Here is a 16,381-nt window from a genome sequence, read left to right as displayed (position 1 = left end):
TGAGAATGCTGTTGCTAGGCAACTGAGAAACCCGTACACTGAGCATAAGCTAGAGATGAATAAAGATATCGATTTAACGAGGTATCACGTCTTGTATTCGGAGAATGGAAGTACATAGTAACCATGGAAACCAGATAAAACAATCTTGAATCTCAACATTTAACTCAGATCTGTTGGTAAATTACCAAGAGAATATATTGTACAGCTACAATTACACTGTAATTACACTTAGCATCGCTTTCTAGCCAAACTTCCGTTGGATCCGCCAAACTGAGAAACATCAAAATTGCGTTACAACTTTAGGAAGTAGGACATAATGAAAAAGTGGGGAATTATTTCATAAACATTGAACAATATTCAGCATTAGAATTAGACGGAAGTATATTCGTGAATAGGAATCTTTTAGAATAATTTACACAGTTTGTCTGATACTTGTATCTAAAGCTAGTGTCCAATCCGAGCGCAGATCTGAATTTGCTCAAAGCTTCCATGTCTCTGGCAGTCCTGAGATTTGAACCCACAACCTTTGGCGTGCTAGATCCGATCTCTAACCAATAAAATCTGGCTAGCTTCCCAGCCTAGAAGTGTTGACCTTCTTCCTAATTTGACGTGAGTTTGTTTTAATTTTGCTTGACACCCATTCCATTGCCTTGCCAGCACCTTCAGCTCCACCTCAGGACGTTCAGGTTCTCAGTCTGAGCTCCACCAGCATTAAGGTGAGTTGGGTCCCGCCTCCTGCTGCCAGCAGGCACGGCGCTATCGTTCGCTACACCGTGAGCTACCAGGCGGTGAACGGCGAAGACACAGAGCGGCACGAAGTGACAGATATTGGAGCGGACGCCACCAGCGTTGTACTAGAGGGGTTGGGGAAGTGGACGGAGTATGTGGTGCGTGTGAGGGCTCACACTGACGTGGGGCCCGGGCCTGAGAGTGCTCCAGTACGCATCCGAACCAACGAGGATGGTACGTCTTTAAAGTCTTGGCTGAAAGATGCCAAAAATTCCTGCTGGAATCTGAACCCCTACTTCCTGTTTCTGTCCTTTTTCATCCTAACTCTTGGGTCTTGTGAGGAAAAGTCCCATTTTTTAATCCTTTCTAGTCTTCTTGCCTTTGCTCTTATCAAGCTCTAACCACACTAATATGTCTTCACTGGTTTCTGCCATGTCTCTGCTAATATTTTCTTTAACCACAAGTATAATCATCAGCGAAAAAATTCTTAAAATATTTTTAAGACGCAAGCCAATGCATTATCAACTTTTAAAAATTTGTTTTCCTTTATTTGCTTGTGTTTACAAGTGCTTTGGGACTCTTATTTTCACAAGAGGAGTTATTAAGAAGCTTGAAAAACAATGTTTGATGTGGGCGATTTGGCAAAACAATATTAAAAATCTATTGGCATAAACAGCAAAGCCTCTAGAAACTATCGCCACACCCCGAACAAGTTCGGGAGCTCGTTGAATATTTTGCATAGAAATTTGTTCTGAAATGTCGACCCCTGTGAGACTTGCGGAGCTGCTGATCCGCCAGAGTTCGAGATTGCCGTCAGTTATGTGGTCAGTCAATAAGCTGAGAGAGTATCCTATTCATATTCCAAAGCACAGGTTGCTATTGATATGCAATTGGCCACTCTGGGTATTTCAGGAAGCATACTTTTATCACTCTAAGGCATTTCTTAGCATGCTGTTCCTGAAGATGCAGCACATTTAAAAGCAAATGACACTGGAGCAGAGGTTCCTGAGTTAATGAGCATCTGGAGAGTGGATTACACAGGGGTCAGCATTGGACATCGAGGTGAATTCCGAGATTAGACAACGATTGCTCTTTGTAGAGAGTGGTGCACTCTTGTTTTGTCACATTATAGACGTCTTCATGGTAGGAGAGTGTAAGGTGGCTAATGCCACAATCTTGTCTTGATTTACATTACTGTAAACACAGTTCTTGTAGGAATAATTACTGCTAAACTTTGACTGGTCGATAACGTCAAATCCCACATCAGTTTATCAGAGATACCGCTTGCTGATAAGGTTCACTGGAACCAAACACAAGCAGGGGTTGGTAAGTCGGTAAAATAGGTCATGCAGTGCAATTCCTTACATATTCTAGACATTATATTTCCATTCTTTTCTCTGGAGGATGGAATACGTCCTTCAGGAATCATGGGATTGCGAGTGACTGAGAGCCTTGAACAGGTGAGGTCAAGTTGCTGTTATCCAACCATAAATGAGGGTTGGCCTGCAAAGCATCTGTCGTAATTTCTCCCTAAGAAACATGGATGAAATTTTAGTTGTAGTATTTTCTCAGGTTCAACACTAGGCATAGGGAAGGGTTTTGCTTCTTGTCCATTGGTTGCCCTTTGTGCTAGTTTTATGACCTGTTTTGATAAATTGCCATGAGTCTGAAAGCCTCTAACTTCTACCTCCACGATGTTTTGATGAAGTGCGAAGACGATCTGTCTGAGGAGAGCAGAGCCTTTTAGTCTAAGACGGGATAGAAGTGTCTCCTCAACAGACAACATGCGCTTTGTCTCTAAATAACAGGATTTGCTTCGCTCTCCTGGACACACTAGGCTTTTCTCCCACACGTAACCAAGCTCTCTTTCGCATGGTGCTGTAAGGCTGAGGTTTTCTACTGCCCCTCCTTTCCTCCGCCAGAAAACAGAGCTCTCTTTTTTTTCATCACCTTTTTTTTCCCTTTACATTAGGTTTATTTCTACCTCTTATTGATTCTCTTCCTCTTCTGGCTTCAGGACATCCCACTCTTCTACTCCACCCTTTCCTTTCCATCATTCCCTCATTTTCTGCCTTTTTTGTCTCCAAGTCAGGTCACCCCCCCTGTCCAGAACCTTTTTTTTTTTTTTGGGTCATACTCATTTCTCTTCAAGTGTCTCTTCTTCCTTCTCACTTACTTACCTTCTGCTCTTTTGTCACAAAAAGTGCACTCCTTCTCCCGGATCCCACAAGGCCGCCATCTATAATTAATATATTTGAAGTTTCCCTACTGTAATTAACAAGTTTTCAACACATTTCCCCACACTGTTCACTGTCCTTAATTTCCCTCTCTCCCTTTGCAATGCTGAAATGAGTTTCCTTTATAACTTGTGAAAGTTTTGCTGGATCATCATATTACTTTTGTAAAGAGCTTGTAGAAAATGGGTAAATTCTCCAAAGTCTAAAAAATTGTCAGAATTGCCTCAAGATACCATATAAACAGAACAGCACAGTACGTGTCGTGAGTGCGCTTTTTTGGAAATACATTAAAGGATTTAACTAGCGTGCGTGATGCAACCATATACCGTATAGCGGAGTTGCGTAAAATCCTAACAGCTTGTCTAAAATCCTAGTTATCTTGGCCAAGGAATCTGTAACTATCATGCTAAAAATAGCACTAAAGTTTCAGTGCTTTTGAATTTCTTTCCACTTTTATCATTATTATAATTATTTTTATATTACCACATCTTAGCTTAATATTCTTTAGTTATATTTTTAAATAAATAAATCAGTTTTCATATTTGGTGGTCTTTTCATTTGAGTTGCTATTTCATTAAAAAAAACTTTGGCTACTTTCAACTTCAAAGCGCGGAGCAGAAAAAAGAAGAAAGGCTTTGGGGAAAAAGAAACTAGGCGTATCCGTTTGCTCGAGAAACACAACAACTAAGATTCGTGTGTGCGTGTGTGTGTGTGTGTGCGTGTGTGTGTGTGTGTGTGTGTGTGTGTGTGTGTGTGTGTGTGTGTGGGCTTAAGGGAACATTAAAACATATACGCTACTTTGATGCTGAGCAACATAATAAATTTCTCTTTAGTATTGGTGCCCTGAGGTGCATGCTAATTTTTGTCCTTTTTTTAGTGCCTTGCTTCTGAGATACATGCTAAATTTCTCATTTTAAGTGCCTAGTGCGTCTAAGGGACATGTCAGGCCGTTGTTTTGTTTTTTTGTTTTTTTTCCTCCTCCACCCTGAGCAACAAAATATGCTTTAGTACCTGGCACCCTAAGGTACTTACATGGTATTTTTTAAAAATCTTTTTTGAATGCCTGGCACCGACAAGATACATTCTTTAATATTCATGTTAAATATTGATTTTTGTATCGCAAAATTTTTGATTTTACGTAGCTACCCTGGTGCATTTTGTTTTTACTCCCTACATGGTACTTGCAGAAATTCTTCCTTTTGATTTCAAAGCCTACATTATTTTTACTTTTTTTCTTTCTCTGTTTCTCTTTCTCTGTTAACCTCTGGGGTATTTATTTGTTTGTTTATTCATTTCTTTGATTCATTTAGTTTTTTTAAATGTATCTAGTTTCTTTAATAAAAAGGTAGATGATAAAATTTCCTACTGCAGCTCAAGGTTTCGTCACAAGCTAAGCTATATGTTACGTTTCTTTTCTTTCTTTTTTTTCCTCTAATATATGCATATATCCATCTATTCTATTCACAGTGCCTGGAGCTCCTCCTCGTAAGTTGGAGGTTGAAGCTATAAACTCGACGGCTATCCGTGTGACGTGGAAGCCGCCGCTCTCGGGAAAACAGCACGGTCAGATCCGAGGATATCAGGTGATTTACTCTCGGCTGGAGAACGGAGAACCACGAGGGCATCCGAACATCATGGACGTAGCGCTGCCTGAAGCCCAGGTAAGAACAACATCATCATCATCATCATCATCATCATCGTTATCAATTTATAACTCGTTATATTTCACCAGCAGGGGGCGCCGTCCGATATCGCCATCCAATATCGCCATATTATCACATTATTTTCTCCAGGATTCTGCATTTTTCTTGCAGCTTGTGTTGTTTTTTTGTTTTTGTTACTGAAGCGAAACATTGGTGGCCTTTTCGAGGACCTTTTTCTCTGCAGGCTTTAATACATATGCACTGCCTTGTTACTGTTTATAAATGTTATATATATATATATATATATATTGTTACTTTGACTCTTTGACAGCCTGAAGAAACGAGTGTGTGCCGAGGCGGAGGGAAGACAGTAATCCTTAAGAGGGATTTGGATTTTCATGAATATTTTAAAGCAGGAGATCAGACTCTGGGTTTTTTTAGCTGTCAGGAAATTCTCACACATGGGGGATAACCTACACATCTTTCATTTATCTGCACTGGCACATTAGCATTCCTCTGCATCAGATTAGCAGCTGTTGAATGCTCGATTGTGATTGGTCGGAAGACGAGGTGTCGGAAGACGAGGTGTGTTATTATTAGCTTTATTAACGAGTTCGCTCGGGTTTATTTATTAGCGATTAAGAGGTCAGTTGGTTGCTGAACTGTTAGAATAAGCATTAAAAGATTTGTGCATATCAGTAAATTCCACAAATTAGCATTAGTGCTACATTCACTGTGTATTTGTTTATTTATTTATTTATTTATTTATTTCAGCAGTCATTTTTAGCTGAAGATTATATTGTATCTCTCTCCCCTGTAGTAGTAGTTATTTGTTTATGTGGGCGTTTTAAATGTGCTTTCTTTCTGAACAAGGCCAGACCTAGAGCCTACACACACACAGACACACACACACACACACACACACACACACAGTGCCCTGGTTCCAGTGCTAAATTTAACCTAGCGGACGACTGAACACACGCAGCAGATCCGGCCACCTCGCCATCTTAACGTCTCTGATAGAGCGACACGACCATCGCTTTCTTATACACAGTCTGTTTTGTTAGTATGTTAATGATGTGACAGAGAGATAGAGCGTGTGTGTGTGTGTGTGTGTGTGTGTGTGTGTGTGGGTTATAATATACAATATGTATAGTGCTGTAGGCGCTGCATTATGGATGTAACATCCCTTCTGCCCCGTGAAGGGAAAAACAAGCAAAGGAAAGACCCTCAGGCTTTTTCTTTGCATTGGAAGTTGCATCATTCAGAGGTGTGTGTGTGTGTGTGTGTGTGTGTGTGTGTGTCCCACATTTCAATTCAGCCCTGAAATTCACACTACGCAATAGACATGCGTCTAAACATCATTACAAACGTCTCACTATCATCAGACCACTTGTGGGCGTGTCCTAATTACGTCGTATTCACTGTGTAAGACCCTATGTAGGCTCACTATTATCACTGCACTGTGGGCGTGTCCCAAACCACACTCCCTATAAAGTCTCACCTTCAGTAGTGCACTGTGGCCGTGTCCCAATCCACACTCCCTATAAAGTCTCACCTTCAGTAGTGCACTGTGGGCGTGTCCCAAACCACACTCCCTATAAAGTCTCAACTTCGTTAGTGCACTGTGGGCGTGTCCCAAACCACACTCCCTATAAAGTCTCACCTTCGTTAGTGCACTGTGGGCGTGTCCCAAACCACACTCCCTATAAAGTCTCACCTTCGTTAGTGCACTGTGGGCGTGTCCCAAACCACACTCCCTATAAAGTCTCACCTTCGTTAGTGCACTGTGGGCGTGTCCCAAACCACACTCCCTATAAAGTCTCACCTTCATTAGTGCACTGTGGGCGTGTCCCATTTACATTTTATTCACTATGTAGGACACTACGTAGGCTCACCATTATCCAGTGCACTGTGGGCGTGTCCCAAACCACACGCCCTGTTCACTATATAGGCTATCATGGTTATTTTGTTCCCCTCTTGCAGTGCATTGTGGGATTTCATGACTGATGATACCTGAACAGCCACTAAAATTGTGCACTAGTTAGGGTGTAGGGATTAAGTTTTGCTCCCTGAAGTGAGCTTCACTTTGTCTTAGCTTCGGAGTGTGAATGACGTCGAGCACTTTCCTTTCCATGAGGTGTATTGGCTCTGATTTAGTGCGATTCACGTTGGCTGTGTGTGTGTGTGTGTGTGTGTGTGTGTGTGTGTGTGTGTGTCACCGGGCCGACAGTGTGTAGGGGTTAATGGGATTTCACACTCGGGGTAACACCGCAGGGGTTTGCGCTGAGAAAATGGGCTCTCGGTTCGCAGAGGATTCGCTCTCCCTCAGCGCAGAGCAAAAAGTTTGTGAAGTGTGTGTGTGTGTGTCGCTTCTGAGAGTAAATGAAATGTGTGTGTGAAATTCGGAGCTCGGAGTGTGTGTCCTGATCAAATGTGTGTGTGAAGGTAGGTGTTCAGGATGTGTGTGTCCGTCCTGGATTAATGTTTTATTAAATCTGTAATGTGTGTTGTACATTTTCTGTGTTTTTGTAGCTGTAGACTGTAGAAATTATTTTAGCTCCGCCCCCTCACATCTCTCGAGCCATCTACCTGTCTCCGCCCCTCTTTAATGCTGTCCACCTGTCAGGATTTTGGAGCCACCCACCTGTCCCCTCAGCCCTCTGGAACAATCTAACTAGCCCCGCCCCCTCAGGTCTTTAGCGCGATCTACCTGGCACCATATGATCTCCCAGGCCCCGCCCCCTTAGATTTCTGGAGCGATTTACCTAGCTTTTTTCACCTGGCATTCACCTGACTCCGCCTACTCAGCTCTTTAGTGCGCTCCACCTCTTCAGCTTTCTGATACCTTGTCCCCTAGAGCCACACACGTAGCCCCGCCCCTCAGCTCTTCAGCGCCATCCACCTGGCCCCACCCTTCTTTAATGTTCTCTACCTGGCCACGCCCCCTTACCTCTCTGGGGCCACCTGTTCATTTTTTTTACAGACATTTTCATGACCCTGCCTCCTCATTTCTTTAATGCGATCCACCATTCCCCGCTCTCATACTTTTAGCCCCGCCCTCTTAGGTTCCTTACATACCTCCACCTGGCCCCACCCCCTTAGCTACCAGGAGTCCCTGTCCAGATTCAAACTATTGTTTATTTATTTGTTTATTTGTTTTACCTTCTTTAAAAGGACTTTAAAGGCCTTACCTCATTTCCATGTGTGTCGTAAAATTGTGAAATAAAACAGTAACAAAGCAGTGCATTGTATAAAGAGGAGCCTTTGAGGCCATCACTGAGAACTGTGTTTATTTTCCCATTCTTCACTAATCCGAGTGTTCTGATTGGCTGAAAGCCATAGAGATGATGACACTAATATCTGGTGGTCATCAGGAGTGCGTATGTGTAACTGTTTAAGTATAACGTACGTTGTGGGTCACTGCGATTCGACTGCAGTGTGTTAGTTATTGTGTTACTGTGTTCTCAGGTAAGTGATGAAGGTTCCTCATGATGTTCTTGTTCATGATGCCATCTTCCCTTGTCTCTGTACACACTCAGTGGACACGTTATCACGTCTCGGTACCATACACGCCACTGTGTAGGTGCGCAGTTACTCACGGCAGCCATTTTGTTGAGCCACACAAAAGTATTGGCACCCCTCTACCTATTGAATCAGTGGAAGTAGGCCAGCGTTGAGCCGATATTAAGGTACGAGTGCAGGAATGGGCAAATCATAAATTCATTCACTGCTTGCCCAGACTAATGTTTTGGTCGACCGGGTATCTAATTAAATAGGCAAAAAAAAGTAGTAACTAATGTAATCTAACTTCAGTTAGTGGATTGATGAGAGAGAACTCAAATTCATGAGAAGAGGATGATTCTGCGTAGTCTTTATTCTAGAATATCGCATTTGCTTATCGCTTTACATTTTACTGTATTTTGCTCACGTTCGTTGCTGTTTATCAAAGAAAAGTTATTTAAAAAAATGATAAAAAAATATAAAACATTGCTTTTTCAAATTAAAATTAGTTTGCGATTTGTACAGAAGATTTGTACAGGGTACGAGAACGAGTAGCGCAAACCGCCTGGATGATGTTTAAACGCACTAATCGCCTAAACATGCTTTGCGGAAGTCAATAAGGTGCTTTTACGTTCTCTGGTTGGGGAAATTTTAATAGCATCATCACAAAGCAGCTTTACAGAAGAACCGGGTGTAGATTACAGTCACTAATGAACAAACCAGAGGTGACAGCGGTGAGGAAAAAGTCCCTGAGGAAGAAACTTTCAGAGGAAGCAGACTCGAAAAGGAACCCGTCCTCTGTATATAATCACAGAAGAGAAAAGAGAAACAGTACTAAGTGTACTATGTTGTGAATAAAAGCCCTGAGATGATTACAGCGGTGAAGAGTATCCAGTTTACACCTGCAGAATGATGTATATGGAACGTAGACGTCATAAAATGGCCACCGAGTGTGTATAATGTATACATTCCCTCTCTCTTTCTCTAACATTCGCAGTTTAAGCATAATGATGTATTACCTGATGTTATTTCTACATCCTCTCTCTCTCTCTCTCTCTCTCTCTCTGTGCATGTCATCATTCTCATCATTAATTCTCACTTTTCATCAGTAGTAGTACCGATTGAAAAGTAGCCATGCTTTTTTTTTTTCCTTCCATCAGTAGTGCCCTTTATTCACTCGTTCTCCCTCCTCCCTTCCCTCCCGTGTGTGTGTGTGTGTGTGTGTGTGTGTCGCTTCTCTGCTCAGTGGAACATTGAGGACACCACCGAATATGTGAGTAACCTGAGTGTGAGCCAGGGTGTGCGGCGTCGGGACACGCTGTGTGTTCTTGCTTCCTTGTGTGCATGTGTGTGTGTGTGTGTGTGTGTGTGTGTGTGTGTGTGTGTGGGGCGTGTTTCCTCTTTTTGCCTCTGACTGGGAACTAACACACCTCTCCGTTAGGGCGGGGTCAACGGTTCAAGTGTGTGCGCTTACATTACTGTAATTACTGGACTAGCACGCCTGCCGTAAACACTGTAGTAAATGGACATTTATGGGTTCTGGAATTCCGTAACTAAAAAAGCTGCAAACGTATAAAATTTTTGTGTTAATATAAAAAGTCAGGAATTAAAATTGTCAGACAAAACTGATTATATAATATTTATCTAATAATATTACTGAATAATTTTCTTAAACGTGCTAGGTTAAAGTTGAACAAAGTACCCGAAGCGAAGTCTTTCCACATTTCCGGGTCCTTTCCAGAATTTTCACCAGACAAACTTTAGCTTTTGGCTTTGTTTATTCCTGAAACGAGTAGCTTGGATATCAAACGTGAAATCAATACGTACTTAACTTGTGTTAAAGAAAAAATACTCATTAGAAATAATTTTACTCAACAGTTCTTTAGACTAGATTTTTCACACGTTGATCAATTTTTTTTTCTTATAATTTTTTGTAATACTTTTATAATTTAAAATGAAAGAACTGCTTAATCTTTTATTTTTTTTTATTAACATCGAGTACTTTTTTTAACCGATCAGGTCACAAGTTGAGGAACAAGCATGAAAAATATTTGAGGACAAAATGGCAGTGAAAAAGTAAGTCTTGTTAGTGAACGAATATGAGGAGATTTATGAAATGTTAAAGAAAAAAATATTAAATATTTTACTGACAATTTGTCTTTCTTTTTTTTCTTTTTCTTTTTTTGTAGCAAACAAAATGCCCCAGACAGCTATATATATATATATAACTTAGATAGTTTTTTTTTAATTGTATTTTAATCAGCCTATTTTTTTGACAGACCTGACATTAGTACTAGAAATTACAGCAAGCCATTTCAACTTTTAATGGTAGAAGCGTAAAAAGTTATAAATATATTTTTTAGCAGTAAGAATTTTAATTTTAATAGTCAGAATTTATATCAAAGATAGCTATAATTCAATTTTGACTAGTCATAAATCGCCATTGATTTACGATTTACTTTTGACTAGTAAAACTGTAGTTACAGATATCAGTAATTCAATTTTTACTAGGAGAAATTCGTGTTTTAGAGGCGTGTAATATTTAGATTTCTAAAAAGTCATTGTAGATATCTGAAATTCATTTAAGTCAAAACTATGGACATGTGGACCTGGGTTCGAGTCCCTTCAGCTCCAGTATATAATATTATAATTAGGTTAATGCGCTGTGTCACTCTGCGGTACATGACTACAAGATGGTGCAGATGCTAGAGGACGAATCCCGCCTTGTAGTCCAGAAAAGATGGTGTGTGTGTGTGTGTGTGTTAGTGGTTATGTAATACAAGCTGGGTCAGAACACGACATACTCGTCTCTCTTCTCCTCTGGAAGTATTTGAGCTTCTGGTAGAAAATCCTCTTAGCGCTGAGACTCGGTGCCGGAGGAGAAAAGAGGGCGGGGCCAAGATAGCAGCACATCACTCAAAGCAGATTATCAGAAATGCTAATACTAATGTGGATAAAACGAATGAAACATCAGTATCTGTAAACGTCAGTATCTCAAAGAGGCACGACTTGTAAAGCTTTTCATCTGTGTAGTTAAAATCCTGAAACTCTCCGTCTCACATCACATGCTGGATTTATAGCAAAAGCCTGACGTTCAGCCGCGTTTAGTGACGCGTCAATCGTAGACGCCGTTCCAGTGTCACATGATGCACGTCCTCGATCGCCTAATTTATTCCATCAGTCAGCCATGTTGCGAAAGCGGGGTGTCATCTGCTTAATGAGGCTGCTAATGAAGTGTGACCGTACGCTGCACCGCCGAGTGAATGCACCCGGCCTGTTTTTACCCCTCACACACACACACACTCACACACACACACACACACACACACACACACACAGAGACAGGCAGTGAATCTGAGGAATTTTCTTATTTCAAACCTGTGTTTAATTTCCTCTTCAATCAGCCAAGACATAATGATTTACACCTGCAGTTTATATGATTTATACATCGCAGTTTATACAGTTTAAACCAGTAGCTACTTGTTTTTTACTCGTTAGCTACACGAGCTGCGCTGATCGATTATCGACTACATTGTGATAGACTTTAGGACTTTAACAGTGATCAGATAGCTGCGTTTCTCAGCAATAATAAACGCAGACGCGATTAAAGTACCGACACGATGTTACAGAAGAAGCGTAACACTCTTTACATGGCAGACGTGGATTAGATGTAGGTTTAATTACGGCAGAACGATTTGACAAAAATATCATATCATATGATTCTCACTGAAGGCATTTCTACTATTTTACTTTAAAAAAAACATTGAAAAGAGACTTTTAAAAAAGATTTACTTTTTTTTTAAATCATACGCTAGTCCATTTGCAGTTACTAAACAAACAAACAAAAAAACTTTTTCTTTTTTTTTGCGACAAAGCAACAGGCGTTTATTTTCTACGTACGTGCAACACGGCGCCGCGATTTCAGCGACATTTCAACAGAGATTTTCTCAATTCTATGCAAATTAGGTGTGATGAGGCTTGATGAGGTAAAGCCACAAATCCAAACGATTGTCTCGAGCGATTCTTCAGACCGACGGTTATTCAAGTTCTCCGCTCACGATATTAGTTCTTTCCTGTAATTAATTCCCGGGGAAAAAAAGAGGAGAAACCGTGGTTTCATCTTCTCCGTACGCGACCTCTCATTAAACTTGTGCAGAGACGTGATGAAAAAAAAAGAAAGCAGGTGTGCTCTGTTCCCAGTGCTTTACCTCCATCTCTCATTATTCATCTGTGTGTGTGTGCGTGTGTGTGTGCGTGTGTTTGCGTTCATGCTGCCGCTTGTGTGTGATCTGTTTGTTCTTCACCGAGCTGCTTTAGTTCCAGCGTTCAGCCGGTTCCAGCCGCCGTGTGTGTCATTGTTCTGTCACGCTGTAATTAACTCGGTCATTTCCGACACGTTGATCAAACTCCATCCTTATGAGAAGGTGAGGACGAGTTTGTTCATCAAAAATAAGCTGCGTTGTTTTGTTTTTGGTTTTGGTTTTTGTTTTTTTTTTAAGAGGACGCTTTGATTTGATTCGGAAATTGACTGATCTTTTAAGTGAAACGTTTCAGAAAATAGTGTTTGTGCGTTGAAGTGCTGAATAAAAAGTCAAAATATTCTGGAAATATTAGTTTTTGGTTTTTTTTTTTGTTATTTTCACGCTTTTTCTTCATGATCCGGTTTAAAAATGATAATGACGAGAGATTCAATTCAATTCAGTTTTATTTGTATAGAGCTTTGAACAATGAGCATTGTCACAAAGCAGCTTTATAGAAATACATAAATTCAGGATATAAATTTAAAATTTATGAATTTATCCCTAATGAGCGAGCGAGAGGCGACGTGGCGAGGAAAAACTCCCTGAGACGAAATGAGGAACAAACGTTGCAACAAAGAGATTTATTTAAATATATATCGCCACTTCAAAGTGTCTCCACATTACCCTGATTTATATTCAGAGTTATTCTTTATACGTTTTTTAAAAATCAGTGTTGTCGTGAACTATTTTGTCGAAGCTTTAAAGCTTTAAACAAAGACAGTACAAGACAAGATTAAACATGGCCGACAGAACCGTTACAACTAGGGAAGCTTTTTGTTTGTTTTTAATGTAGTCATTTTTTAAATTCAATGTCATAATATTATAGACTATAATACGTTTATTGAATTCTAAATAGTCGAATTAGAAGTTGATATAATCTAATCATTTATTTAGCACTGTGTGGATGTTCTTTTTGTGATTTGTTGTGATTTCTACACACACTTGCTAAAGTTAGGTTTATTTTCTCCGTTGTCGTATTTTTGGTTTAATTACATACAGTATGAAACCAAACCAAACAGCAAACGAATCAAAAGAATCACTCTGATTCGGACTCGGAGAAGAACTAATGGGAGTGTCAAAGCGTTCTTGAAGGTACGACAGAAGGTTATTTTGCTAGCGTTAAGTTACTACAGGACTTTTTTTAAACGAACTCATCTAACAGAGATCTGAAGCAGCGCTGTGTGACTTTTCATCCATTTCCCTTGTTATTTTTCAGAATCAAACTTTCAGACTTATTGAGCTAAAATAGCCAGAACCTCAGTTCCGACAGAAAATCAGTTTTTTTTTTTTATTTGTTTTTCATTTAAACAAACTAGTACTTTTTTGCACGATAACTATAATTATTATTCCTAATGCTGTACGAATTTCCAGAATAAATCAGCTGTGTTAGACACAAATTCTACAAAACAAAAAATTGAAATATTTTGAATTCTGCGTCCTCTTAAAGAAAACGTTTCTGACAGAACTCTGACACAAATGGTCCGGTTCCTCTGGTTGCTCTCTGTGTGATTTGGAAAAAAAAAATCTTCCCATGGTGGAAAGTGTGTGTTCTCGAAGCCTTTAGAGCCATCAGAGCTGAGTGTCCAAAAAGTCTGATGGTTTTAAACCTGGGCGTGTGTTGACAAGGGGGTGCGTTTGTTTGTATATGTGTGTGTGGTTTGTCCATGGGGTGTGTGTGTACTATGTGTTGAAGGGTCAGGGTGCCGGGTTATTCAGGGCTTAAGCGGTTTTTGTTTAACAGGAAGCCATCATCTCTGGCCTGATCTCGGAGACGTCGTACTCGGTTACGGTAGCGGCGTACACCACCAGAGGAGACGGAGCGCGGAGCAAAGCCAAGGTCATCAAAACCACAGGAGCAGGTGCGAGAATAATAATAATAATAATAATATAAAAAATAAATCAATTAATAATAATAATAATAATAATTATGTTTCTCTGACCAGGAATAAATAAAAATACTAAAAATAAAAAATAAAATACTATAAAAAGATTTAAAAACTAAATACACTTTTTCTAATAATTAAGAAAATAATAATTTCTTTTTTCTGTTTTATTTTATTTTGTATTTGTTTGTTTTTTTGTTTGTTTGTATGACAAAAAAACATGAAAAATTTCTCTTATGAACCTGAAATATTTTATTTACATTACAGATTAGGTTCAGAACATTTTGACCTAAAACTGCCAGAGTAAAAATATATATATATGTACTAAAACTATAATATATATAAATATAAATATAAATATGATTTTCATTGCTAGAAATTCTGACAGAGACAAGATGTACCTTTTCCCATGTAAATGTTTTGACGTAAGCTTATGAGAATGGCGTTTGCTTCAGGTCCTAACAACACAATAAAATAATCAAGCCCTAAATAATATAATAAAAATGATCTTAACTGACGGCCGACTCTTCGTCTCTGAAACAGCAGACCTCTGAATAAAGCCAAGGTCTGGAACGTTGGAAGAAATAAAGTCTCAGAAGGATGAGTCATGCTGTTAAACCACGTATTAAAGTGGTCTTATATGAAGTCTCTGTAACAGCAGGCCTCTGAAAAAAATCTCCACCATAAACAACGTACCGTGGCTCTCGAGTTTTCCCGAAAAGGCAGTAAAAAACAAACTCAGAACAGTAAGTCATGCTGTGAATCTGAGTAAAAATGGTCTTAAATGAAGTCAGGCTTGGTGGAGCCAAAGTGTCAGACCTTCAAAAGATGCTTCTACATGACACACCCAAAATTAGACATCGCAGGATGTTAAAAAAAAAAAAAAAAAAAAAAGCAGGTACGTGCTGTTAGCTCAGTGGTCCATGCAGTGGAACGGTTCATTAATAACAATGTCTTTACTGGTGTTGTTGTTGTTGTTGTTGTTGTTGTTTTTTAATCAAATTCCACCCGGTTCCCAACAATCACGCCATCCAGGATTAAACTTTTGGGCCTGAATCCATGGCAACCACGATAAAGTTAGGTTTTGAGAACGCAAAAACCATATGATACAGTTTTCAATTTGCTATTAATAATATTTGCATATATTATATTTTTCTACGCAGTGTAGTCTGTTAGTAGTAATCTAAGGTTGCTTAGCAACAACGGCTTATACTTCGATATTTTCAAGCACGTTTGATTTTCTTGTCGATGAACCGCAACTAGGAGCGATGAGAGACAGCCAATGAGAGTCTGAGAGGAAATCAAATTCATCTGCTTGAACTTCTTAACGCGTTACTCTTGTAAATTCTTCTCCTATTCCACCCTACAGTCCCCAGTGAGCCTACCGTGATACATTTGAGGTCTTAATTGTATATATGGACCCCAGGAAGAATAGTAATAAAGCGCTAAATGTGATTAAAATGGCCTTAAATGAAGTCAGACTCGCTGTCTCTGAAACAGTAGGCCTTTAAATCGAAACCCGAGTCTGAAACTCTTCAGGGAGCTAAAGGAAGATTAGCTTCCGCCAATGCAACAGCTAATGGAGATCCTAATAAAGTCTAATAAAACTGTAAATGGTATTAAAATGACCTTAAATGAAGTCAGACGTCCAGTCTCTGATACGGTGGGTGTCTGGGAAAAAAAGTGGAGCAAAAAAAAAAAATCTAAAACATTTCCAAGTGCTCATAAAAAAGAAGTGAGGCATGCTGCTGAATGGAATTCAAATGGTCTTTGATTAGCAATTAAACAAAGAGTGGTATTAAAGTGGTATTAAATGACGTCAGACTCGGTGTCTCTGAAACAATAAGGCTGTAAATGGAGCCGGAACTCGTCATTAAAACCAGACACGAACCCACCATTTTCTCAGCTGCTAAATATATATTTAATATCGCTAATAATTATCAAAGTAAGTGGCTGTTAGCAAAGCGCTCAGGCAGGATACTGATACTGTGATTAGTCTGTGATGATATAAGGATAGTCTGTGAAGTCTGACTTGATAAATTCGCCACTTTTGAAGCTTCAGGCGTCTAAATCGAGGTGAAGTC

At 39.7% G+C, this 16,381-nt stretch overlaps 1 protein-coding gene across 5 annotated transcripts in view; it reads left to right on the top strand.

The window, feature by feature from the left end:
* The window catches only part of ptprfb (protein tyrosine phosphatase receptor type Fb), a 201,502-nt gene that overhangs the window by 124,985 nt on the left and 60,136 nt on the right, over positions 1–16,381 (top strand). For 2 of the 5 annotated variants that reach the window (XM_053227630.1, XM_053227629.1), the window contains exons 11-14: positions 658–963; positions 4,434–4,627; positions 9,360–9,386; positions 14,156–14,273. In XM_053227630.1, the coding sequence (XP_053083605.1) occupies positions 658–963; positions 4,434–4,627; positions 9,360–9,386; positions 14,156–14,273 (645 nt within the window). The remainder of the gene's footprint in view (positions 1–657; positions 964–4,433; positions 4,628–9,359; positions 9,387–14,155; positions 14,274–16,381) is intronic. The other 3 variants (XM_053227632.1, XM_053227631.1, XM_053227633.1) reach the window with 3 other exon arrangements.

The sequence above is a fragment of the Pangasianodon hypophthalmus genome, chromosome 21 (genome assembly GCF_027358585.1).
Source record: "Pangasianodon hypophthalmus isolate fPanHyp1 chromosome 21, fPanHyp1.pri, whole genome shotgun sequence".
NCBI classification, from domain to species: domain Eukaryota; kingdom Metazoa; phylum Chordata; class Actinopteri; order Siluriformes; family Pangasiidae; genus Pangasianodon; species Pangasianodon hypophthalmus.
Note: the sequence above shows the minus strand (reverse complement) of the source record. Positions and strands in the feature narration are given on the sequence as shown.